Raw genomic sequence first — 24,936 nt, forward strand, 5'->3', positions numbered from 1 at the left:
ATTGTTTTTACGGGTTTGGAACGACATGGGGGTAAGTGATTAATGACAAAATTTTCATTTTGGAGTGGAGTATCCCTTTAAGTTGAAAACAGTCCAACAAAGAATATTTGTACTGTAAAACTTGAGAAGCTTTATATCTGTTTTTATGGTAACATCTCTCTTTTCTACACTTCTCAGAGCTCCAAGTCTGGCTTTTCCTGTCTTCCTGAACCTGAAAGAGAAGTGGCAAACTGTTAGTGCTCTTGTCAAAAAGTACATCACCCCATAACTGCTGGAGAATCCTCCTGCTGCTTCTTTAAGGAATTCTGGGTAGGAGTGTGTGGGGATGATGTTAGGGTTCATAAAAGTCAATCCATCTGGGATTTACATGTATGAACTGAAGCTAAACCTAATCAGCATACCGCTGAGATCAATAAATCTGACTTTAAGCCCTGTAACTGCAGGCTTTAAAGAAAAAACAACAGCAAACAAATTGTCCTGATTCCAGTATAATTTTTATTTAGACAACCACCATTCGTGCCAATTTTGATCATGATCGTTATCGCGATCGGCATTATCATCATCACAGTGCTATATGACAGCATCATTATTCCATAGGAATAGCCTACAGATGCAGATCATCTACAAGGACACATGATGGGACACGTTTACTGAAAGCCATTGGCGCTCTCATTGTGCGTTGTGATGATCTAGATAGTTTTCTGCATGTGCAGCATTTAGATTTATGAATGCATAAATATGGACCATCTCGCTTGAAAATATACAATGACTCTCAGAGGGCAAAATCAAACTCTAGTGGCTTCAATTATATGCCATATAAAAGCCAATGGGGAGAATCTACTGTTTGTGTTCAACAGTGGGCTACAAATCCATTGTGTGGTGAGTATATGTGTGTGGAAAAAACAAATGTGTGTGAAAAGCTTGACTTTTAACTACCAAAATAAAATAAAAACACCCACTGATTATTATTGTTTCTATTTCGACATTCTGAATGGGCTATTCAGACTGAAATTAGCTCTTTTCCAAAATCTATTGTGCTCCAACTTAGGCACACTATTCGTTTAGTATAATTAAGAAACCATTAGTGTTTATGAATATTTTTAATAGGTTTAGATTTTTAGTAATTATGGATTGTGTTTGTCATTTTATTAGATTTTATTTTGTTTTGTTTTTAAATATGTATATATAGTTTTCATTCATTTTTATTTCAGTTTTAGTTATTTTAGTATATCAAGTTAAACTTAAAGAGAATGAGAAATGGCCACGACTTCCCCATATATATACATATATATTTTAAATTAACTATTCCCTAAAAAAATAGGAGACTGTAAAATCTCTTGTGATCGATATAATAGCTCTTCATTCACTGCTACGAACTGATGGCGGTCATATAAGTATGATTTGAACCATGCTAATGCACTTCCACTAATGACAACAAAGTTTTCTGGTCTATTCAAAAGAATTTTGTGGTCAATAGTGTCGAACGCAGCGCTAAGATCCAGTAGCACTAATAGGGAGATACGGCCACAATCAGATGATAAGAGCAGGTCCATAGATGGAATAAGGTCTAACATACATGTTGTTGGTTTAGATGATTGAACAATTTTGAGAATGAGTGGAATTGTTCCTCAGGGGATCTATAGGGCACTATCTGATGCGATACTGTAGCTGACGGATGCATGGTTACAATTTTATCTCTAATAGTATAGATCTTGGAAGTAAAGTAGTTCATAAAGTTATTATTGCTGTGCTGTTGGGAAATGTCAACAACTTTTAATGCTTTATTTTTTGTTAATTTAGCTACTGTATTGAATAAATGGGGTTATATTTGTTTTCTTCTAAAAGAGACAAAAAGTAATCAGATCTAGCAGTTTTTAATGTTTTTTCTGTAGGATAGGGTACTTTCCTGCCAAAGAATATGAAATACCTATAGTTTTGTTTTCGAGCTGTGACATGCGACATGAACATAGACCTCCCTGCCGGTTGATGTACAACACAGCCGCAGTGATGACTGGGCATGCTTGCTGGTGAGCTGCGCCATCTTACTCACTGAGTCTAACTCCACACTGAGAAAAGAGATCCTCTGCACGGGGGAGAGTTTGCTCTTTTCCCAGTTGACCCGAAGCCCCAACTGGCTGAGGTGCTGGAGCACCAGGTCCCTTTGATCGCACATCTGCTCTCATGACTGGGCCATGATGAGCCAGTCGTCAAGTAATTGAGGATCCTGATGCCCACTTCCCATAACAGGGCAAGGGCGCCCTCCGTGAACTTCGTAAAGACACGGGGGAACAGACACAACACTCATTAAAGGGTTCAACCCTGTACATGTCTGTGTGCCTCAAATGCAAATGTGTGATAGTGTGCATATTTTTATAGCTTATTGCCCCGGCTTGCTTCGCCTTGACTTACATTGTCAAGTGTATTTCTAAAATCACCACTTGCCACCTTTTTACAAACTGAGGGACAGCTGCTAAACTAGATTTGTATTTCCTGAAGGAAATGAACCAGTGCCGAGTCGAATAGTGGAGCCAATTTTAAGTAAGTTGGGTTTGAAGCTCTGTGTAAAATAAATGCTAATGTACGCGAGTGGCACCAAAGGGAAAAGGTGCTGTTGGTCTAAATATGGTGCAGTCTGTGCTTTAGCTATTTAATACATAAAATATTGCAAGTTTTCATATTGATTGTTTGTTCTACAGTTGAGTATTCATCTTCACATTTTAATCACATTATTGGTCTATTTTTGCAATATTATTTTATTATTAAATATTGTCTATGTCAGTGCTCTGCCAATTAAATAGTGAAAACAAAGTATAACAGTAGTGCCATTATGAAAATTAACCATGGTTTTTATTGCAGTCAAAAGTGTAGTCTAAGCTGCGCCATGTAACAAACCTGAGTCTAACTCCACACTGAGAAAAGAGATCCTCTGCACGGGGAGAGTTTGCCTCTTGTCCCATCACCCACACGAAGCCCAACTGGCTGAGGTGCTGGAGCACCAGGTCCCTTTGATCGCACATCTCGCTCTCATGACTGGGCCATGATGAGCCAGTCGTCAAGTAATTGAGGATCCTGATGCCCACTTCCCATAACAGGGCAAGGGCGCCCTCCGTGAACTTCGTAAAGACACGGGGGGACAGGGACAGCCCAAAGGGGAGGACCCTGTACTGTCATGCCCAACCCTCAAATGCAAACTGTAAAAACAGCCTGTCATCTCGGCTGGAGGGACAAGCTTGAGTGCATCCTTCGCCAGTAGGACAGCAATTTCGTCATGCAGTACAGGGGCATCTCAGGCTGCCACCGAAGTCTCGAGACAGCTGCTGAACCTGGGAGGTCACCTGGCGTACTGAATCGCGTAGCCGAGTCGAACTGTCTGAGCCAGCGGGACGAGTTGGCCAGCGCAAGCCATGCCTCCAAGCTAAGTACGAGTGGCACCAAAGGGAAAATCGATGCACCCGCGGTGGTGCAGCAGTAGGAACTTATTTAATATTAAATATTAAAATATTTCATATTTAATAGCGTTACATTTAATCTGTCAAGTGAAAACATGTAAACTCTTGGTAGTTATAGTGGAAATTTTTTTTTGTTGTTTTTAGGTGCATTTTTTTTTTTGATTTTAATTGCACTGTTTTACATATGAATGCAAAGTAATGCAGTAGTCCATGATAACATGCACACCCCTGCTAGCTGCTGGTAATGATTGTACAAAAGGAGTGTGACATGTTCATTAAACAGCAGGAATCCCATTAATAACCCCAGCAGCCACATGTCACATCACTCACACGTAATTAGTCAAACAAACGGCCACAGAAATGCTAATTGTCCCCCGATCTCTCTCCCTCTCTCACTTCATTGTCACTCCATCCCTCTTTTCTGTCCTCTGTGCTCTATCCTTTCTTTCCTGTTTAGTGACATCCGCAAACCTCAAACATTTTTATTATATTTTGATTTTTTTATTTGTTATAATAATCTTTTTATTTTTTGTTTTATTCTATATATGTTGTTATTCTTTTTTATTTTTGTTTATTTTAATTTTATATTATTCTTTTTTTTTTCATTTTGTTTATGTTATAGCCTCCATCCTACATGCGCTAACCTAGAAATCGCAATGTAATGTCTAATATAAAATAGGGATTTTATGTTATGATTTGCATTATGCTTTTTATTATTTATATTATGGTTTTATTTTTTGTTGTTATTATTTTGTCTTTTAATCTTTTGTTATTTTTGACTATTTTTAATTTTGCTTGTTTTATTTCATTTTATATATTTAATTAACTTTGTTTAATGTATTTTATTTCGTTTTTATTTTATTCTTTTTATTTCAGTTTTGTTGTTTTTGGCTTTTTATTTCATTCTATTTATTCAAAGTTGTTATTTTTATTTTGTTCCATTTTTATTTAAATGTTTTATTAATTTTTTTATTTTTTTTATTTGAGATATTTTTATATTTTTTTCATTATTTAGTTTAATGTATTTTTATTTAATTTTGATTTTATTACATTCTATTTATCTAATGTTCTTTTTTATTTTGTTCCATTTCATTTAGATTTGTTTTATTCTTTTATTTTTATATTATTCTTTTCATTTTATTATTTTTGTGTTATGCTATTCTTTTTATTTTTATTAAATTCTGTTTATTTAAATTCTGTTTATTTTTATTTGTTATGCTATTCTTTTTATTTATTTATTTATTAAATGCTATTTTATTATTTTTATGCAGTTTAATTTTTTGTTTTATGTATTTTTATTTTATTGTTGTTATTTTATTACATTCTATTTATGTAATGTTCTTCTTTTTATTTTGTTCCATTTTATATAAATGTTTTATTAGTTTTGTTACTTTTTATTTTATTTATTTTTATGTATTTTCATTACTTAATTTAATGTATTTTTATAAAATTTTTATTTTATTACATTCTATTTATGTAATGTTCTTTTTTTGTTCCATTTCATTTAAATTTGTTTTATTTCTTTATTTTTATATTATTCTTTTTATTTTATTCTTTTTGTTATGCTATTCTTTTTATTTTTATTAATTCTGTTTATTTACATTCTGTTTATTTTTATTTGTTATGCTATTCTTTCTATTTTATTATTTTTATTAAATGCTATTTGTTATTTTATTTATTTTTATGTATTGTATTTTTTCATGCATTTTTTATTTTATTTTTGTTATTTTATTACATTCTATTTATGTAAAGTTATTTTTGTTACATTCTATTTAAATGTTTTATTAATTGTATTATTTTTAATTTTTATGTATTTTCATTATTTAGTTTAATGTATTTTTATTAAATTTTTATTTTATTACATTCTATTTATGTAATGTTCTTTTTTATTTTGTTCCATTTAATTTAAATTTGTCTAAATTTCTTTATTTTTATATTATTCTTTTTATTTTTTATGTAATGCTGTTCTTTTTATTTTTTTATTTTAATGAAATTCTGTTTATTTAAATTCTGTTTATTTTTATTTGTTATGGTATTCATTCTATTTTTATAATTTTTATTAAATGCTATTTGTTATTTTAGTTATTTTTATGTATTTTACTTTTTTTTTATGTATTTATTTTATGTTATTTATTTACATTTATTTATTATTTTAGTATTTTTTTAGTTTTATTAATATTTTTTATTTTTAATTTTAATTTGGTTTGTCAAATGATTAATCACGATTTCCCATCCAAAATAACAAAGTTTTGTTTTACATTTATATGTGTGTATACTGTGTATTATTATTATATATATTTAAATACACACACATGCATGTATATTTAAGAAGAATATGTTATGTTTATATATTAAATATATTTGTGTTATACATGTTACATTAATATTTTAAATATAAATTTATTGTGTGTTTTATATTTAATAAATATTTTGTTCTATGTAAACAACAACTTTTATTTTTTGTGATTATCGTGATTATCATTTGACTTTTTATTTTTTTATTCTTTATTTGTATATCATTCTTTTTATCTTATTCTTTTTATTTGTTTTGCTGTTCTTTTTAATTTTATTATTTTATTAAATTCAGTTTGCTTTTTTATTTATTTTGCCTATTTTGTAATGTGTTTTGTTCATTATTTTGTGTAATGTTTTTTTATTTTATTTTTTGTTATTTTATTACATTCTATTTATATAATGTTATTCTTTTCATTTTGTTCTATCTGTTTTAATTTGTTTTTTATTTCAATTTCATTTTATTTGATTTTTTTAAACCACACAATAGTTTTATGTAAGGAACAGCTTAAAGTTTAAGTTATTCTCCATAATAAAAAAATAATAATTTTTATGTTTGTTTGTTTTGTTTTTTCTTCTTCTTCTTTATTGGCACTTGACAGGCTCTAGTTTGTGTTCTTTCATACTGTATATAAAACGGTGTGGACATTCTCCAAGATATCTACTTTTGTCTTTCCCCAAAGAAAGAAAATCATATAATTTTGCATAAAAACTGCCTACAAATGTTTGTGTGAACTATTCCTTTGACCTTAGGTTGCTCCAGGGTGCTTGTCACAGTAATTGTTGTGAATCTCTTCAGATAAAAGCATCCGCCTAAATGATTACTCATCAAAGAACATAAAAACAAGCACACTCATGCAAAAATGTATACGGACGTAAGTACTGGTTGAGCACCCAGTGCGGTCCCTCGTGTTAAGATTAGAATTGAAGGATGTTAATAGACCTTAAATCAGATCTACTACAAAGGACGGGAAGAGGGTTGCATCTGCTCCCACACCTGCCGCTGAAATAGACTTACTGCTCAATTTAACCATGTCACCTCAAAGCAATGAGTCACCACTGCTGTAAACTAATGCTAAAATAGCAAAGCGCAGAAATTAAAGCCACATCATGAAACTGGCAGTGACTAAACCTTATTTTGAGAAAATAGAAAGAGGAACCTGAGAGAACAATGCGTTTCAGTGAATCATAATCCCAGTCGCATTCGGCAAGAGAGATACGCTCGACCTAAAAGTGCGCTTTGTTGGTGTAATCGCACGATTTGGCTTGTTTGTTTGCACGTTTGAGTTTTTTATCATTATTCCCATGGTTTGCCAGAGAATGTCAGTGCCAACAGCTCACTTCCCCTCCGCTGAGCTCCGGAGCGCCGTTCTGTTCTGTCTGAATGAATCTTTCAGAATTAATTTGTTTCCCAAAACCCCTTCGCAGACACAAAAGAGCGCTATAATTGTTGCAAAATCCTGTCGACGTTCTTCTGTAAGAACTTGTGACGTTCTGTATGGATGTGGGCAGCGCACCAAAATGATTGGAAATGTTGAGTGTGTGTGTGTGATTTACCCATCTGTGACTAGGTTTGTGTATTTTCAACCTTAGCACACCCTGTGGCTTTCAGAGCAACTATCATTCCAGAAGAGCTCCGGCCTCTGTTGTCCAATTTAAGCCTCTCGACCGATGTCCAGCCAATCAGAAGCGAGCTTTCCCCGAGCCCATCTGCCCAAGCTGAGCTAGAGAAATCCATGGCGGTTGTGATTTTACAGGGCAGTGCTGGCCAGCAGACGCCGGTCACTGGAGGTTTGCTTGGGCCGTAGCCTGGAGGCTGCCAGGCATGTAACAGATAACAGGGGCTTATGGTTCTATAGAGAGCATTGCTAATTTAACAACACAGTCTTGCAGGTGGGCTGCGAAGAAAGCCATTCGTACCGAACATAGATAATGGGGTACTAAAACTAAAGTTTTTCTTTAATTAGCACTCATACTTTTGTGATCTGTGAACTTTAAACTTATGTATTAAAATTTAATGCATAACTAGCATGCTACGAACCTCCAATCCTGCAGATTGTTGAGAAGAGGTGTGCTGTTTCTGAGTGATCAGACTTAAGGTTTTTACCTTAAAGATGATTAAATGGGCAAAGAAATTTAGAGGATTGCACCACTTGGTGTGGTACTAAAAGTTTTCTGATTCCCATTAGCTGATAATTATTTTCATGTTGTAGTGGATAGTACCAATTCTGTAACTGTTGTGAAAATAATAGTGATTATTTAAGAATTATTATTATTATTTATCATTATATTATTATTTTGTATGTATTTGTATAATTATATTGTGTGTGTGTAGGCTATTATATATAGACTATATATATATATATATATTTATATATATATATTTAGTATATATATATTATTTATATTATATTTATTATATTAATATATATATATTAGTACTATTTAATAATTTAATATGTATTTTAATTTTATATTTAGTTTACATTTTCATATTTATTTAATAATTTAAATCATAATTAATGTACTTTTCACAATTTATTTTACATTTATTTTTTTATATATATTTTATACTAAAAATGTGTATTTTATAATATATTTATATTTGTGTTTTATTAATTATTATTTTATTTATTTTTTTTTATATTATTTTGTTATATTTTATTTTTTTTTTTTAATAATTTAGTACATTTAAATGCATTATGAGCTATATGGTACCAATATATTATGCATCCCTTTAAAAATCCCATAGATATATAATCATATCTAGGGAACAGAATTGTAAAGTAACTTGACATTGTGCTTTCGTGATTTGGGCCAATAAGCAACCACCCAAAACACCCTAACAAGCACACAGCAGTGCTGTGGCAGCCACCCACATCACTGAAGTATCATGGTTGTTAAGCACATAAACAAACTATTTTTGCCTTTTTCTCAAAATATGTGCAGTCGCACTGCCTGTCTCCTACACGAGAAAGTCCTTTTCTACCATTTCTCACTCTCAGGGGTCACTTCACACAATGTTAAGTCTTTGTAGCCTACTTGTAAAACTTGCAAAGCAAAAACAAGTGAAATTTTAAAAATATATCTCGAATGAAAAATTAGATACCAAGTAGTGGTTTACGTGACAGCTTTCATTTTTTAAACAGGCCCTGTGCTGTTCCAGCCATGCGTACGACTTTAGTGAGCTCACAGTGCCATCAAGTGGACTGGAGATGAACTTCAGGCGTACTGACCCGCTCCTCCCAGAATGCAGCTGTGCAGGAAGAGAAGGGAAGTCAGAGACATATGGTCTTAACACACCGCAACATAGGACTCTTCAGTTCAACTGCTGTAATTTAGACATTATGTGTAATTACTCTAACATCACGTGCGATGTTCAACAAATAGAAGTGTGTAACACGCAAACACACATGCACACACACACACATGCAAGAAACTCCTCACTCGGCACAAATCATTCAGCTGATGCGCTGCTCATTACTTTAATTACATACTCATTGTTCTCTCACAAAAAGGACGTAAAATTGCAATTTAGCCCGAGAAATTGTCATTTGTAGCTGTAATTGACCCTAATAACATCATCCACTCTCTTTCTTTTCTCTGTCTCTTTCTCCACCTCGTGTGAAATATTAAAGATGACAGCTTTGAACGTGCTGATGAGAGCCTAATGAAGGGATCGGGCGAAATGAAGGGAAGGAAGGAAAAAAGGATTTCTCGTCTGTTATGAGCACGTGAGCTGTAGCCCTTTCTTGCAGACTGAGCGAACGTTTCACTTTCACACTCACTTTTCTGGCAGCGGTTCCTCATGACTCAGCCTAAATACTGGTCTTAAATCTAAGCCTTGCTAGATAAGAACTTAATTTAATCTTGACAGTGTTTGAAAGGGTACAATGAAGTAAAACGAAAACAATTCACTGCTCTTTGAGGGGACTTTTAGCTCGTAGTCTTTCAGATGTACATGAGGTGTAAGGTAGACATGACAATAAATCAAAATGGGCCTTGCAACAGTTGAAGCTAGTAAGATGAAACAACATATTCACAGCGGCAGATGGGACGTCACTCATATGAAAATTACATTTGTATTTTAGTTCTATAAATTAACTGTTTACGTTTTTAAAATTTCATATTTAGGTTTCATGTGTTTCAATGAATTGGTTTGTGCTTTATTTATTTACTGTTTTGATATAAATTTTCATTTTTACTTAATTTTATTTAGATCTTATAGAAATATAATACAATAAAATTTCATATTGCATTCATAAAATTTCAATTCCAACCAACATTTCAAATCAAGTGATATCATTATTGTTTTCTTTTATGAAAAGTTGAAAAAAAATTAAATAGAAATATTAGAAAAAAAACTTAACGTAAATGAAAATAAGAAATGTTGACTTGGCAACTGAAATAAATTTTGTTTAATATGTAATAAAATTAAAACTGAAATTAAAATAAAAAGCTAAAAAAACTCAAACTAAAAAAAATTTATGAAAACTAAAATATTAAAATAAAAGCTTATTCAAAATATTCACGAAGACTATAATAATATATAGATAATGCTAAAATAACACTGTTCATATCATATTAAATTCATATTTGTTTTATTTTATTGCATCTCAATGCACACACAATTACGCAAACTCTGTTTCTTCTTAACTAATGCCTTAAAAATATTAAAGATTATAACAGTATATAAATAGTAATAAAATAACACTGTTTACATCATATTAAATTCATATTTATTTTATTTTATTCAAAGCTTTTCAGTTTACAAAAACAACACACTGCATGCAATGCAAACTCTGTTTCTTCTTAACTGTCTTTAAGATATATATTAAAGACTATACTAGTATATAAATAATAATAAAATAACACTGTTCTTGTCATATTAAATTCATATTTATTTCATTTTATTCCGTTTGCAAAAACATCTCAACACACTCCACATAATTCAAACTCTGTTGCTTATTAACTAACATTTCAAATCATGACAGCAGATCTTCTTGTGCTTTTGCTTTGGCAGAGCTGCTGTGCCGAAGTGTGTGAGGCCACAGATGTAGATAATATCCAGCACATATGTTGAGTCAGAGTGAAGCAGAGTTCCTCTGTGATTTACCCATTATGTGTCTTAGAGCTTCAGAGCTCTTTAATCAACAGCGTAAAGCCTCCCGCTAACCTGAGCGCTCGCGGCCTGCTGTTTCTGTGTATGTCAGCGGGCATCAGACCTCTAATCACAGAAGAAGCATTCGTCTGAGAGTGAGAGACATGCAGGTTATGTTTTGATCATGTTTTGTTGGACAATGGAGTTTGCAGTTTTGTCTTATGCTAACAAGTTGTCTGGGTGTAAGCATTTAATAATGGGTCGTATTATAGAGGATTCTCAGTTATTTGGTTTGTAATTTTATATTTATTATATATATGCCTGATTCTTATTATATTATTATATATATTGTTGTTTTGTTTTCTTTTGTTTTGTTTAAAAAAAAGGAAATTAAATGTATTTTAGGACCACTGATATTATTCAATAGAAATAAAACGAATAAAAATGACAAAAGCATGTTACAAAATTAACTAAACTGAAATTAAAAATATTAAAATAACAGCTAGAAAAATAAAATGTTTATTCATTTTTTGAACAGTAAGATTGTTAATGTTTTTAAATTATTCTCTTCTGCACACCAAGCCTGCATTTATTTGATCCAAAATACATACAGCAAAAGCAGTGATATTGTGAAATATTTTTACTATTTAAAATAACTGCTTTCTATTTGTATATATTTTAAAATGGAATGTATTTCGGTGATCAAAACTTGATTTTCAGCATCATTCCTCTAGTCTTCAGTGTCACATGATTCTTCAGAAATCATTCTAATATGCTGATTTACTGTTCAAGACACATTTATTATTATTATTATCAATATTTAAAACAGCTGAGTACATTTTTTTCTGGATTCTTTGATGGATAGGAAGAGCCAAAGATCAGCATTTATCTAAAATAAAAAAAACTTTTGTAATATCATACACTATACCATTCAAAAGCTTAAAAGTCAGTTTTTATTTTTATTTTATTTGTATTTATTTATTTATTGGGGGGGGTATAGAAAATAATACTTTTATTTAGCAAGGATGCTTTAAATTGATCAAAAGTGATGAGAAAAACATTTATAATGTTACAAAAGATGTCTATTGCAGATAAATGCTGTCCTTATGGACTTTCTATTCATCAAAGAAACCCGAAAAAAAATTATACTCAGCTGTTTTCAAGATAATAGTAATAATAAATGTTTTTTAACAGCACATCAGAATATTAGAATGATTTCTGGAGGATCATATGACTGGAGTTATGATGCTAAAAAATCAGCTTTGGAATACATTACATTTTAAAATATACCACAGTAAACAGTTATTTTAAATAGTAAAAATATTTCAAAATTGTACTGTTTTTGCTGTACTTTGGATCAAATAAATGCAAACTTTGTTAGCAGAAGAGAAGAGATATTTAATGTTTAAAAAACATTAAAAATCTTACTGTTCAAAAACTTTTGACTGGTAGTGTGTATATAAAAGAGCTGTCTGAGTATGTCTAGATATTTCACTAAACTATTTCACAGTCTAATGTGCTTAATCTTTATTCAAAAATATAACTGTTGGTCTTTTATGACCCGGAAATGATTATAAATAAATATTATTAATAATAATATCACCCTGAGAGTCAAAAGAGAAAAATTATGTAAAAACAAAACAAGCAACTGTATGGTTGAGTTCTTGTTAAACATCAATAGATTAATCACCGGCAGGATTGCTGAAGCATGTGGGTGAGTGTGTGGGCGAGCGAGAGAGACTGCTAGTGTGTTCATAGTGAAAGTGACAGTACTTTTTTTTTTACCATATTCAAATTACTTGTAACCCACCTGGCGTGAAAATAAGCCAATCAAAGCAGCAGGAAGCAGACGGAATAAAAATCCTGATTGGTGAACGAAGTTGCACTCTGTCACAGAAGTGTGGCAGGCCTAAGCAGTGTCACAGGTACACAACGCAACCTCTCCGTTAAACTCGAATCTTGTCTTCTATACAGACGCTGACAACTTTAGAAAGAGAAGAAAGAGACATTTAACTCTGAACCAGTAGCAGTCTGCCTGGATCACATTCAACATCTCTGGTGAGACACTTTAATTCTCTTTGATTCTCTGCAGGAAAGGCTTCATTCACTCATGCACTTCAATGACGATCCCAGATGATGATGCAAAACTATTTGTATCTAACAAGTGGCATACAATAGTTGTAATGTATCTGAAAATCCCCCAAAAAAAAAATCAAATGTTGTGCCAATTGTTGTCCTTACTTTTACTTCATCATTTGCTTAAACATGTTTTACTTTAACTTGCACACATGCAGTATTCTTAAAAGTCAAACAGGCTATTCATTTATTTATTTATTATTTTACATAAATGCACATTAAACCAGTTCTAAATATCAAGAACTATTTGATAGGAATATTAGGCGTCACACAGAAAATGTTAAACTTTTTTAAAGAATGCACAAAGAAGTGCACTTTTCAAGTCAAACATTTCACAAAAACATGTTTTTTAGGTTAAAAATATAAAACATTATATATTGTAATATCTATATAAAAAGCACTTTGTGGTCATCATAAATTAGTGGACTTGACTTGAACATGACTTGAACAGTTGCTAGAATTGCTTAAAAAAACGGTGAAGTTACTTTTATGAAAATCATCACTTGTTTGCAGATGCCACTTGGTTTGATTATTTTATGTGATGTAATGACATTCAGACATTTGTAAGTGTCTAAATACTCTCTGGGGCCTCTGAAACTTGGAAACACTTTGCATACTGTGTACAACACATACAAATTGAGTGTAAATGGCCCCTATTGCTCCGTAACCGATAGGTAAAGGAAGCTGACGGCCTGTAGCCTACATTGTTGGGTCAGTTACTGTAAGGAATGTGATAAACACCCAAATATGTGTTTATAGTTTTCTTTCCTCATACATTACTGTAGACATCACCATAGTAACACACCAGTTTGGGATGAAATGCATCAGATGGGTTTCATAATGCTGGAAAGAATCTGGCAACCTGCTTTTCCAGTTAAAAGAAACAAAGAGCAATTCATTAGTAATTTGATTTATGAATGATCTTTCCACTGAAATAAAAAGAGTAGATTCATACCACTATTCTAGATAAACGACGACTGTAATTACACAAAATTCATAATTGGAAATCTATAAAAGTTCTGTATGTCACAAATTAATACATTTTAGTAATTACTTTTTAAATGTAAGTTTAAAGGATATTCTAGGCAACTTAACAGGTTTTTTGTTTTATTATTATTAATATTATTATTTATATATTCATAAAATCTTTGTATAATTATTAATGAATAAAAATACAAAATTAAGAACTATTTGATAGGAATATTTTGGATTAGAGCAAACTGAAAATGTTAAACTCCAGAAATTATTTCATGCATTTTAGTCATTACTTTTTAAATTTAAATGTAAAGGTTATTATAGCGTTTTTTGTTTTTTTTTATTAATATTATTATTTATATATTCATAAAATATTTTTAAACTTAGTAATGAATAAGAATATGAACTCGAGAACTATTTGATAGGAATATTAGAATTTGAGTAAACTGGAATGTTAAACTCAAGCGATTAAACAACTGCACTAATATAAATAATATTAAAGTGGGAGGAGGGTTTCAGTTCATCTTAACTAAGTTTTGATTGAACGTTTTTCTTAGGACAAAACAAATGCTTTTTTAATTTTTTTAGTTTTTATTTCCTTTATTTGCTCTTGGTGTGAAAATTTTCTATTGTTACCATAGCTCCCCCCAGTTTACACACATTCCATAAAATGATCTGCTAGGTCATCTTCGGATCAATAAAAAGACAAATATAGGTCAGATTTCAAGTAGGAAGTTTGTTAGCAGAACAGATAAGACAGGTAATATGTTCCCATACAACGTCATACACTAATGTATAAGAGAATTTTCCACAGTTGACTAAAACACCAAACTAAACAGGTTTACAACCGTTCCAAGGAATGTCAATAAACTCAGTTAAATAATGGCATTGCTACTATCACTTGACCGAATCACATTTTCATCATGTGTTTTTTACATGTTCATATCCTGTTGTTGTTTTCTTTGCATAATATGATCATTAAATGATATTTTTTATATCTATTCCAAAACCTAGCGAAGTCTTCAACTCATTCACACTAACAGCAACTTTCGACCTTAGCAAAAGTTGACATTGATGATATGTTTTGTGAATGTCCAGTAATGCAACAAAGTTGAGAAAAATCTATCTCTATGCAAATGAGCAGCATCCTGATGGGACAATCAATAGGAATACACTGGAGATAACGTGACCCATGTCATGTGAGATACTGTAGTTGAGTATAGGCTTTTATGTTAACATAAAGGTTACATTAAATGTCACTTTTTGCGGATAGAATAAAATCACACCACACAATAATGTTGCGTTAAATTCTTTTGAATTTTATAAGTATGTTTACAATAAACATTTGTCTTGTGCTTAAAAATTCCACCATCTTGGATTTTTCATTGACGTTATAAGGTATCATAGGAGGCTGTAAAATTAAGTTGCATACCTTTTGGACCAGGATCTACTATAATGTCCTGAATCTAGGTTTTTAAATGATCATGTAACAGCATAATTTTTTTCAAGCTCAACAGACAAACATTTCAAGATACTTGATTGGAATTCGATCATGCTGATGTTTTTCATTGAGCTCCTCTGTACAAAAAGGTACTTATGCAATAGCTTTTAGCTAACCTGTAACTCACAACACAGATGCATTCACAGCATTAGATGATTTTAAAAAGAGCTTTGTATAACGCTGATCATATGATCATATAATACCTGGTATGACTGAACCATTGATCTAACTGTTAAACTGAAGGACAGGTGGACCTTTTATGTATGCAAAGCAGTTAAGACACACTGACACATTCCTGTGCAAATGTGTCTGCATGTGTGGTTGAGCGTGGCACGAAGGACGCCTATGCAAAATTCACCCCCTCCCTTTACCCCTTTGAACATACAAGACCTTTGTTTTCACTCACTGATCATAACTGTAATCTGGTATAATGTCTACACTTAATTATATGTCCATTTTTGGTGAAGTATGTATGTTTACTATTACAAGAATGTATTCAAGTGTGCTGTTACTCTCCCGTGGAACAAGTTTTATAAACATTGTGAGAGTAGGGAGTTTGATGGTGCAATGTAAGGCTTTGAGCTAATGGTTGTTGGGTCACATCCCACAAGGAACAAGCTATAAGGCATTAACTTTATGCCTGAGGTCAAGTTGGACTTTTCTAGTGCATTGTATGAAAGTTGCAGAACCATCTCTGGTTGTGTAGCAAGAAATAAACATTCCTTTCCATTTCTTTCAATAGCACTGGATCATGGTCCTTCAGGCCAGCGGTGTCATGAGTATCCCAGCTAATATGAGTGTTGATAACCAGCTACCTGTTTCCTGGACAACCCACTACAACTGCACTGATGGTAAAGTTTCTTCTTATCTGAAATCCCAGAGAAGGTGCACTTGTGATTATTCCACCATCTAGTACAATTCCAGTACAGATTTTAGGTTGTAGGTTTTGTTTATAATCTAATCGGTGGAGACTTTTCTGGCAGGTTAATCATTTACTCTAGTCACTGCTGGAGTTACTAGGTTATCAGTTGCATGCACTGGGGACCATGTACAGATAGTGAAAGTGATTCACACTTATCTAGAAACCATGTGCAGTACTTTTATTTACACTTTTTACAGTGTGTCACTGAATCCTAAGACTAGATTAGCTGTTAAGCAGCAAATATTTTGTTTTGGATGTTGGTCCCCACATGTAATGTTAGTGTGCTGGAGTGATCTAGATCAGAGGTCTTCAGCCCTGCTTGGAGACCAAGTATCCGGCATAGTTTAGTTCCAACCTTGAACCAGTTTATCAAGGTTTTCAAGACTGCATATGTAGGTTTGTCGAAGCAGGTTGTAAATAAACTTTGCAGGACGATGAGTCTCCAAAAGCAAGGTTGAAACTTTTGCTCTAGCGATACAAACAAGACATCCTTAATCAATCTGCTTCAACAATGACCTTTCTAGTTAAACAACTCTACCAGCAAACATTGTTATAACACTATGATTGTGCTGGTCCACCAGCTTGAACAGCTCCTAACTAGGTGTGCGTTTCCCAAAAGCAGCTATGGTTGCAAGTTCCATATTTAACAATAGAGTTCAATAAAACTTGCGACCGGGGTTTGGCAAAGATACATCAAAATGTATTTTAAAATAAAATACCAAATACATTTATTTTAAGTATATCAAAATAAACTACAAAATACAGCAGTCACACCATGTATCAAAATAAACTACTATATTTTTGTATTTTAGAAATACTAAAAAATACTTTGAAATTTCTTAGCAAACTTTCCATCAATTGTCTGTTTGATCTATCCTTTCTCCATAACACTGACTCAGTTGATTAAGTAAACAATGTTTGATAGCAACAGCTTTTGTCTGTCCGGGTCAGGCCATAAATCTGAAATTTGCAACCAGTTGACAGACCAAATATTCACATATCCCTGTAATCTCCCAGATGAAGGTTAGTTTAAAGTAAAGAACAGTTTAATTTTAACAGTTTCCGAATGACACACAATTGTGTCCTAATTTAGTTACTTGGTGTTTAGTAACAAACATCAGCAACACTGGCTCAATGACACAAGTCATTCATAAGAAGACTGATGGCACCTGTAATCATAGCAACTAGTTTCTAACTAATAAATCATTTGATTGTTAATCATAAATATAATAAAATAATATAGCTGCAAGCAGTGATTACCGGGGTTCAAGCACTTTAAGGCCTTTAAGGTATATATGCTTTTAGGGTCTAGGCCAACCTGGATGTATGGCTGACAGTAAAACACATCCAAAATGGAGTATAGGTTCGCAGACACACACACACAGAGAAATGATATTAATACTCAATAAGCATGCTTACACACACACAGAGACACAGACATACATGCACACACATTTTGTTGCAGATATAGATATTTGAAATAAATGATAGGTGACAATACTTATTGCAAGTCTTCTCTTTTCAAGACTTTATATGTCATTTTCAGGTTTAATTGTAATCATAATCTGGCATAATTGTAAAAACTGTATGAACAAAATGGTAAACTTTGACTAAATGTGATTTTAAATGATATAACTGATTTTATAATGTCTAAGCATGAATCCATAAGCAAACCTATGAACAGCACTGCGTTAAATTAGCCCATTAATGGTCTTCTGCTGCCGTATCGTGGTTATAACTGCAATTTCATGCAATTTCTCATACAACAATGTGTTTTTAACCTTTATAACAATTTTTTTTATTTTTTTGACATTATTGATATTCTCTGTCCAGAGAATATTTCTGCACTGGTTTGGTTCGGATCAGGCAAAAAACCTAGGACTAGTTAGCAAAAGTAGGTTTTGGACAAAATTCAAAATGGCAGAAATTTCAGATAGATAGAATAGATAGAATTTGTTTGTCTTGAGCCAAGGATTCCAATGATATAAGACAAATGGTATAGGAGTTATGAGAGGTTTCGCGTTTTTGCTCACTGTAGCACCCCTGATAGGCCGATTGGGGATAGTCTTTGAAAGTTTCAGCTCTCTAGTCCTTACGGTTTGGTCTGCATGATAAGTTTTATGTCAGAATAATAATAGGGTTTCAGCACTATGTGCCATTTTAGGAAACTTTTTTCCACTTACTGTGTTTTATCGTGGTAAATACATGCTCAAGTCGCGTTTGTTCTCGCGTTTGCCTATCGCGGTACTCCCCAGTTTCGGTTTGCTAAATAGTAAGGCGTGGTCCTGCAGATTTGCCTTATACAACATTAGGAAGATCAGACCCTTCCTGTCAGAGCAAGCCACACAACTTCTTGTCCAAGCTCTTGTTCTCCCAGACTGGACTATTGTAATGCTCTCTTGGCGGGCCTTCCTGCATGTTCTATCAAGCCTCTGCAACTGGTCCAGAATGTAGCAGTGAGAGTTGTCTTCAATGAGCCAAAAAAAGCTCACATTACTTCTCTCCTCATCAGGTTACACTGGCTACCAGTAGCCGCTCACATCAAATTCAAGGTACTGATGCTAGCCTACAAGACGACCACTGGCGCGGCACCAATATACCTAAACTCACTAGTTCAAATTTATGTGCCCTCCAGAAGCTTGCGTTCTGCAAGTGAAGAGGTTCAAAATCACTCTCACGGACCTTTTCCTGGACTGTGTCCAGCTGGTGGAATGACTTCCCAATCTCAATTCAAACAGCCAGAGTCTTTACTCATCTTTTTCGCCAGCACTTAACCAACTAATACTAGCACTTACCTTTTCTTTCCTATTCTATTCTATTCTTGAAAAAAAAAACATAGCTACGTGTTCTGTGCTAGACTAACTGAGACTTGTCATGGCACTTGTATATTGTTGTTGTTCTCTCGCTGGTCTGATTGCTTCTATTGTTCTCATTTGTAAGTCGCTTTGGATAAATGATTAAATGTAAATGTAAATGTAAATGTAATTATGTGTCAGACAGTCATTCATGCAATGGTATCATAATCCTACTAAACTAAACAGCTAATTCAATTAGAGTACAATATTCAGCAATCAAATATTTATTTATCAATCATTGGACACCTATTTGGAAGTTGTATATAAACATTTTAGCATTTCAGCAATTATTAAATGATCAATATGTTTTGATTTTAAATGTAGCCAGAAACGTAATCAGAAAGTAGCAACAGAACTTGTCAAGGAGTATTAACTTCCAACTCCAACCACTGAATCTATTGAGAGCCATAGAAGTATAGAGGACACATACATATTAATACTGTAGTAACAAGTCTGAGCAAACTACTGAATAGGCACAAATCAGTGGCCGCATTTTTATGATGTCATCGTGTATACATCTTACAAAGTATTTTACAGTATTTTAAAACTGTAAAAATACAAAACACTGACACAAATTGATACAAAATATGAAGTCATTCATCAACCCTATCAAATACAAATTACAAAATCCGTTTGAAATACATGTATCATAAATACTGCCCATCCCTGCTTGCGACCATAGTTAGCTTACGGTGCTTTTGGGAAACGCACCTCAGCTTGTAACAGTTTCACTTCACTCTGGTCCAGTTAGTATTTTTATATGGTACCCTCTAGATAGACCAACAAGACTTTCTCTGGGTCAACCAACTTCACTAAAAAGGCCAAACTTGACTAGCACCAACCAGCATAAACCAGGTTTTAGCAGGGACATTTACTAAACCCTTTTTGAAAACTCAACATATCCGCAGTGACTTCCAGTTACATGAGCCGGCTCTGGTCTCAGGATCTTCACCCACAAAACTGGACCAAGTACCAGGTGTGGGAATGGCTCCAACAGACGCTGGACATGCACCAAATTGATGCCACCAGCATTCCCTTCCAGAACTTTGACCTTGACGGGAGGCAACTGTGCATCATGAGCTTCCAAGACTTCACCCGAGCAGCCGGATCCGTAGGTTCCATTCTTTTCCAGAGCCTGACTGACCTCAAGTGGAACGGTAAGATCCAGAAGTATTAGGGGTTGCACTTTACCTCTGTCTAGTGTCTACCCTTCCAACCCTGAACAAGATGGTTGATGTGATTTTAGCATGGTCCTAGATCAACAATCTTGTTGATCCTGGATCAATTTTGTCAAACAGTTATCAGATTGTTATGGTTGGGTTTAAGAGTTAACATTGAGTTAGCACTTTTCGTCAATCTGCAGTTTCCTTCCAACAGAGTATGTTATGGTTTGTATAGGCATAGGGTTTGGCTTTCAGTTGTGTGCTATAGAAATGTTGTTTCATACAGGATGATAATCAAGGTTGGAGCCATAGCCTTGTGGGTAGCAAGGTCAAAGACTTTGGATAACCCAAGTTTGAATCCCAGCTTGTGGTCTTTTCCCAGTTCCATTCTCCTCTTTCCATTCCAATAATTTCCTGTCTCTCTTGGACTGTCCTTTAAAGGCAGAAAGCCCAAAAATATTATTATTTTAGGATTGTAATCCTAGAACCTGTACTAGTTGGTAAAATCACACTGACTGATCTACAGATTCTTTGTCCATCTTGCTTCTTACCTCTTCTTACACCGTGTTTTATACTCTTCACACCAAGTTATTTTGTGGAAGAAATATTGTTGGTTATAAGGAATTCTCATAAGCATGAGCTTGGAAAGTCGTTGAGCATGTGTCCTTCTTGTATTCATTATGGTATAGTAGGTAGGAATTGAGCAGTCCATTTCTTATACATTTCTTTCTAAATAAGTAATTTCCATGAAAAAATTCTAGCTCAGATATTCCCATGAAAATGTTTTTAGAGAAATAAATTATTAAATGTATTATACATTTCCATGTACTATGCTATAATGAATCCAGGAGAGTGTTGCTAACAAGACCCAGATTTTCATAAACCGTCAGTGCTATAAGTTTGATGTACTTTCCATTACAGTGTGTTACTAAACCTAATAAAATCCTGAAAAACATATACAGGTGACATGTGAGAACTGTATCAACAAGTTAAACTGGTTTAAGACAACATGATGCGGGAGTGACTTGGTTGGTTTGATGATATTTGATTAAATTTGATGGTAGTCGTTGCAAAACATGTACTCTGTTATTGAGACATAATTTTTCTTTTTTGTCTTTTCTTATTTAATTTCTCACAGGTCAGTATGGTCAAACAGATATGTTTACACCAGGGGACATTAAAACAGAAATAGAGAGTAAGTAACCACACACAAAGTAAAACTAAAGAGCTTTTGCTTTCATTTCAATCCTTCTAGCATAAAGTTCACATAATATCAGTGACAAAACATTGACCCACATCTGCTGCTGAAAACAGAAGTTTACAGATTCTCATGAAATAATTATATACTTTTCATGTCACGATTTTGTAACCAAGTACTTCATTTTCCTCAGCAGACTTCCCTTGTTCAATCCTCCCCTTCAAGGAAGAATCAAACTTTTACAACACCTCAGGTACCTGTGAAATTACTCAATGATTTTTTTATTATTTGTAACTTTGGACTACAAAACCAGTTATAAGGGTTAGTTTTTGTTTTTGTTTTTTGAAATTGAGATACATCTTCTGAAAGCTGAATAAACTTTACACTAATGTATGGTTTGTTAGGATAGGACAATATTTGGCCGAGATACGACTATTTGAAAATCTGAGGGTGCAAAAAAAATTTAATATTAAGAAAATCGCCTTTAAAGTTGTCCAAATGAAGTCCTTAGCAATGCATATTACTAATCAAAAATTAAGTTTTGATGTTTATGGTAGGAAATTAAAAAAATATCTTCATGGAACATGATCTTTACTTAATATCCTAATGAGTTTTGGCATAAAAGAAAAATCAATAATTTTGACCCATACAATGTATTGTTGGCTATTGCTACAGATAAACCCGTGTGACTTACAACTGGTTTTGTGGTCCAGCATCACATTTGTTTACATATTTCCTGTTAAAACAAGATGATTATTTATTTATTTTGATTGTTTGTTTGTATTTTTTGTTTTGTTTTTTTTCTTTAGTCAGATGTTTGACATCAAAAGCTCATTCCAGCCCAACACCATATTATCCTCACCAGCTCCGTCAAGCCCAGGTAAATGATCTTAATTGTCCTAAATCTAATCCTAAAAGCAGCATTCTACTTGCTTCCTTTCCAGATTAAAAAAGCACTATGCCGGTACCATGATATGGGGATTGTGTTTGAGGGTAATTCCATTGTAAATGTCCAAAAACATTGGTAATGTTTCAGGTTAAAGGGATACTCCAGCCCAAAATAAAAATTTTGCCATTAATCACTTACCCCCATGTCGTTCCAAACCCGTAAAAGCTTTGTTCATCTTCGGAACACAATTTAAAGTATTTTGGATGAAAACCGGGAGGCTTGTGACTGTCCCATAGACTGCCAAGTAAATAACACTGTTAAGGTCCAGAAAATTAGGAAAAGCATCGTCAGAATAGTCTATCTGCCATCAGTGATTCAACCGTAATGTTATGAAGTGACAAGAATGCTTTTTGTATGCGGATAAAACTAAAATAATGACTTTATTCAACAATTTGTCTCCTCTGTGTCTCTCCACATCAGCGTTCTCCAAAATGGCGCTACGGTGATGTGGAGAGACACAGAGGAGACAAATTGTTGAATAAACTTGTTATTTTTGTTTTCTTCGTGTATAAAAAGTATTCTCGTCGCTTAAACAACACAATTAAACATAGGAACTAAAAATACATATGCATTAACTAGTGCACTTCTGAACAGGTTTTCTTCCATTCCCATGAATGGATTGATTTTGAAACTGTGATTTTTCTTTTCTTCCATGGAACATGAAAAGTCCAGTATATGAATACTGACTACAAAAAAACATCAAAGTACCCTTAAGACAAAGTTGAAGTTATTATTCACAAGTTTTCCATGATCCAAAAAGAAACATGAGCTGTCCCTTTAATAACAGTGGTTTCATTTTAATTTTCTAATTTCAGATCCCAAGCGGTCACAAGTCAAAAGACACAGTGAGTTGAAATTTTTCACATCTTCCTTCCCTAAATGTTAATTTTTCTGTTAATGTGCCCTAAACTTCACCCGGCGGTTGTCTTTAGAGAACTTGACAGCAGCACACACAGAAGCCGCTGGCACATGGATGTCTTGAAGCTGTTTTAGTTCCCTTCTGTTTCTCAACTAACGACATTCACACAGTCTCATATTTCCTCAGACCCTCGTGGGACGCACCTGTGGGAGTTCATCCGAGACATCCTCCTGAACCCCGAGCGCAACCCCGGCCTGATCAAATGGGAGGATCGCTCAGAGGGGGTTTTCCGCTTCCTTAAGTCGGAAGCTGTGGCTCAGCTTTGGGGCAAGAAGAAAAATAACAGCAGTATGACCTACGAGAAACTCAGTCGAGCGATGAGGTAACATCTTCCCTGGAGTTTTGCAGCTTTTTAAAGGACTCTGATCAATATTCTGAGCTACTCACATGTTTCTTTCCCTCCAAAGGTATTATTATAAACGAGAGATCCTGGAACGTGTGGATGGACGTAGACTTGTCTATAAGTTCGGCCGAAACGCTCGAGGCTGGAGAGAGTCTGAGAAGTGAAGGACTTTGTCTTCACATGTAGCTTCCAAGTGAAACCTGTATTTATAACATTATAGCCATTTGAGTTGTTTTTTGAAGTACTTGTCTGTCAATTTGTTATTATTTGATTCTATTTTTAGATGCTCTTTACGTTGTTTACATTACAAATGTACCACTGTTTTATATGCATTTGACTCTAAAGGCATAAATGTTTTTGTATCAACTATGAAAAGCTGGTTAACTGGCTTTTTGAAATGAGAAACCAACTCCAGTTTTGCTTTTAAATAGCTTTGTTTGTCTTGAATGCAGGGACCTGTTCATAAAGTAGAATGAACTCACTTTAGAGTAGACTTACCCTGGTAAAACAGCAAATGAGTTGGAATGAAGGACTAAGATGTTTAAAAAAGCACTAGGTTGTGGTCTTGTACATCATGAACCACAATAAGCCACAATGTAAATTTTTTATCAATGCTTGTTTATAGGTTGTGCATTTTATAATTAAATTTATGAAAAAAAAACTAATAAAATTGATTTTAAACACCAAATTAAGGTTTTTTTATTTCTTGCGGGAAACACAGAACCTTTAATAGTCATTTTGTATTTATTTTTTTATTTTCTATTAATCAAATTAAAATTGTGCCAGATTTAGTTTAGTAGTCATCTTGTATTTTTTTTTTTATTTGTAATTGTATGCTTTTCTATGAATTTTCTATTGATCTAATAATTATATGATTCTTAAACATATACTTAAAAGAGAAAGTGAAAGTGAAAGTCGTGACATTTGCCAAGTATGGTAACCCATACTCAAAATTGGTGCTCTGTATTTAACCCATCCAAGTGCACACACACAGCAGTGAGAAGTGAACACACCGTGAACACACACCCGGAGCAGTGGGCAGCTATATCCAGTGCCCGGGGAGCAACTGGGGGTTCAAGGGCACCTCAGCCATGGGTATTGAGAGTAGAAGAGAGCACTGTTCATTCACTCCC

The 24,936-nt window shown here is 33.5% G+C and overlaps 1 protein-coding gene across 1 annotated transcript; it reads left to right on the top strand.

The window, feature by feature from the left end:
- The first annotated feature begins 12,720 nt into the window (after positions 1 to 12,720).
- ehf (ets homologous factor) lies at positions 12,721 to 24,491 on the top strand. Its single transcript, XM_042753282.1, has 9 exons — positions 12,721 to 12,900; positions 16,197 to 16,305; positions 20,140 to 20,388; positions 21,533 to 21,589; positions 21,786 to 21,845; positions 22,404 to 22,472; positions 23,357 to 23,386; positions 23,587 to 23,782; positions 23,868 to 24,491. The coding sequence occupies exons 2-9, from the start codon at positions 16,206 to 16,208 to the stop codon at positions 23,965 to 23,967; spliced, it is 861 nt and encodes a 286-aa protein (XP_042609216.1). The 5' UTR covers positions 12,721 to 12,900; positions 16,197 to 16,205; the 3' UTR covers positions 23,968 to 24,491.
- Positions 24,492 to 24,936: the final 445 nt, after the last annotated feature.

Source organism: Cyprinus carpio, chromosome B25 (genome assembly GCF_018340385.1).
Source record: "Cyprinus carpio isolate SPL01 chromosome B25, ASM1834038v1, whole genome shotgun sequence".
NCBI classification, from domain to species: domain Eukaryota; kingdom Metazoa; phylum Chordata; class Actinopteri; order Cypriniformes; family Cyprinidae; genus Cyprinus; species Cyprinus carpio.

What these genes read in the sequence shown, in the direction of transcription:
- ehf (XM_042753282.1), top strand. Translation starts at nt 16,206, where the DNA reads ATGGTCCTTCAGGCCAGCGGTGTCATGAGTATCCCAGCTAATATGAGT. An exon ending in CATTAAAACAGAAATAGAGA is followed by an intron (nt 21,590 to 21,785) that starts GTAAGTAACCAC and finishes CATTTTCCTCAG; the next exon opens with CAGACTTCCCTTGTTCAATC. An exon ending in ACCAGCTCCGTCAAGCCCAG is followed by an intron (nt 22,473 to 23,356) that starts GTAAATGATCTT and finishes TTCTAATTTCAG; the next exon opens with ATCCCAAGCGGTCACAAGTC.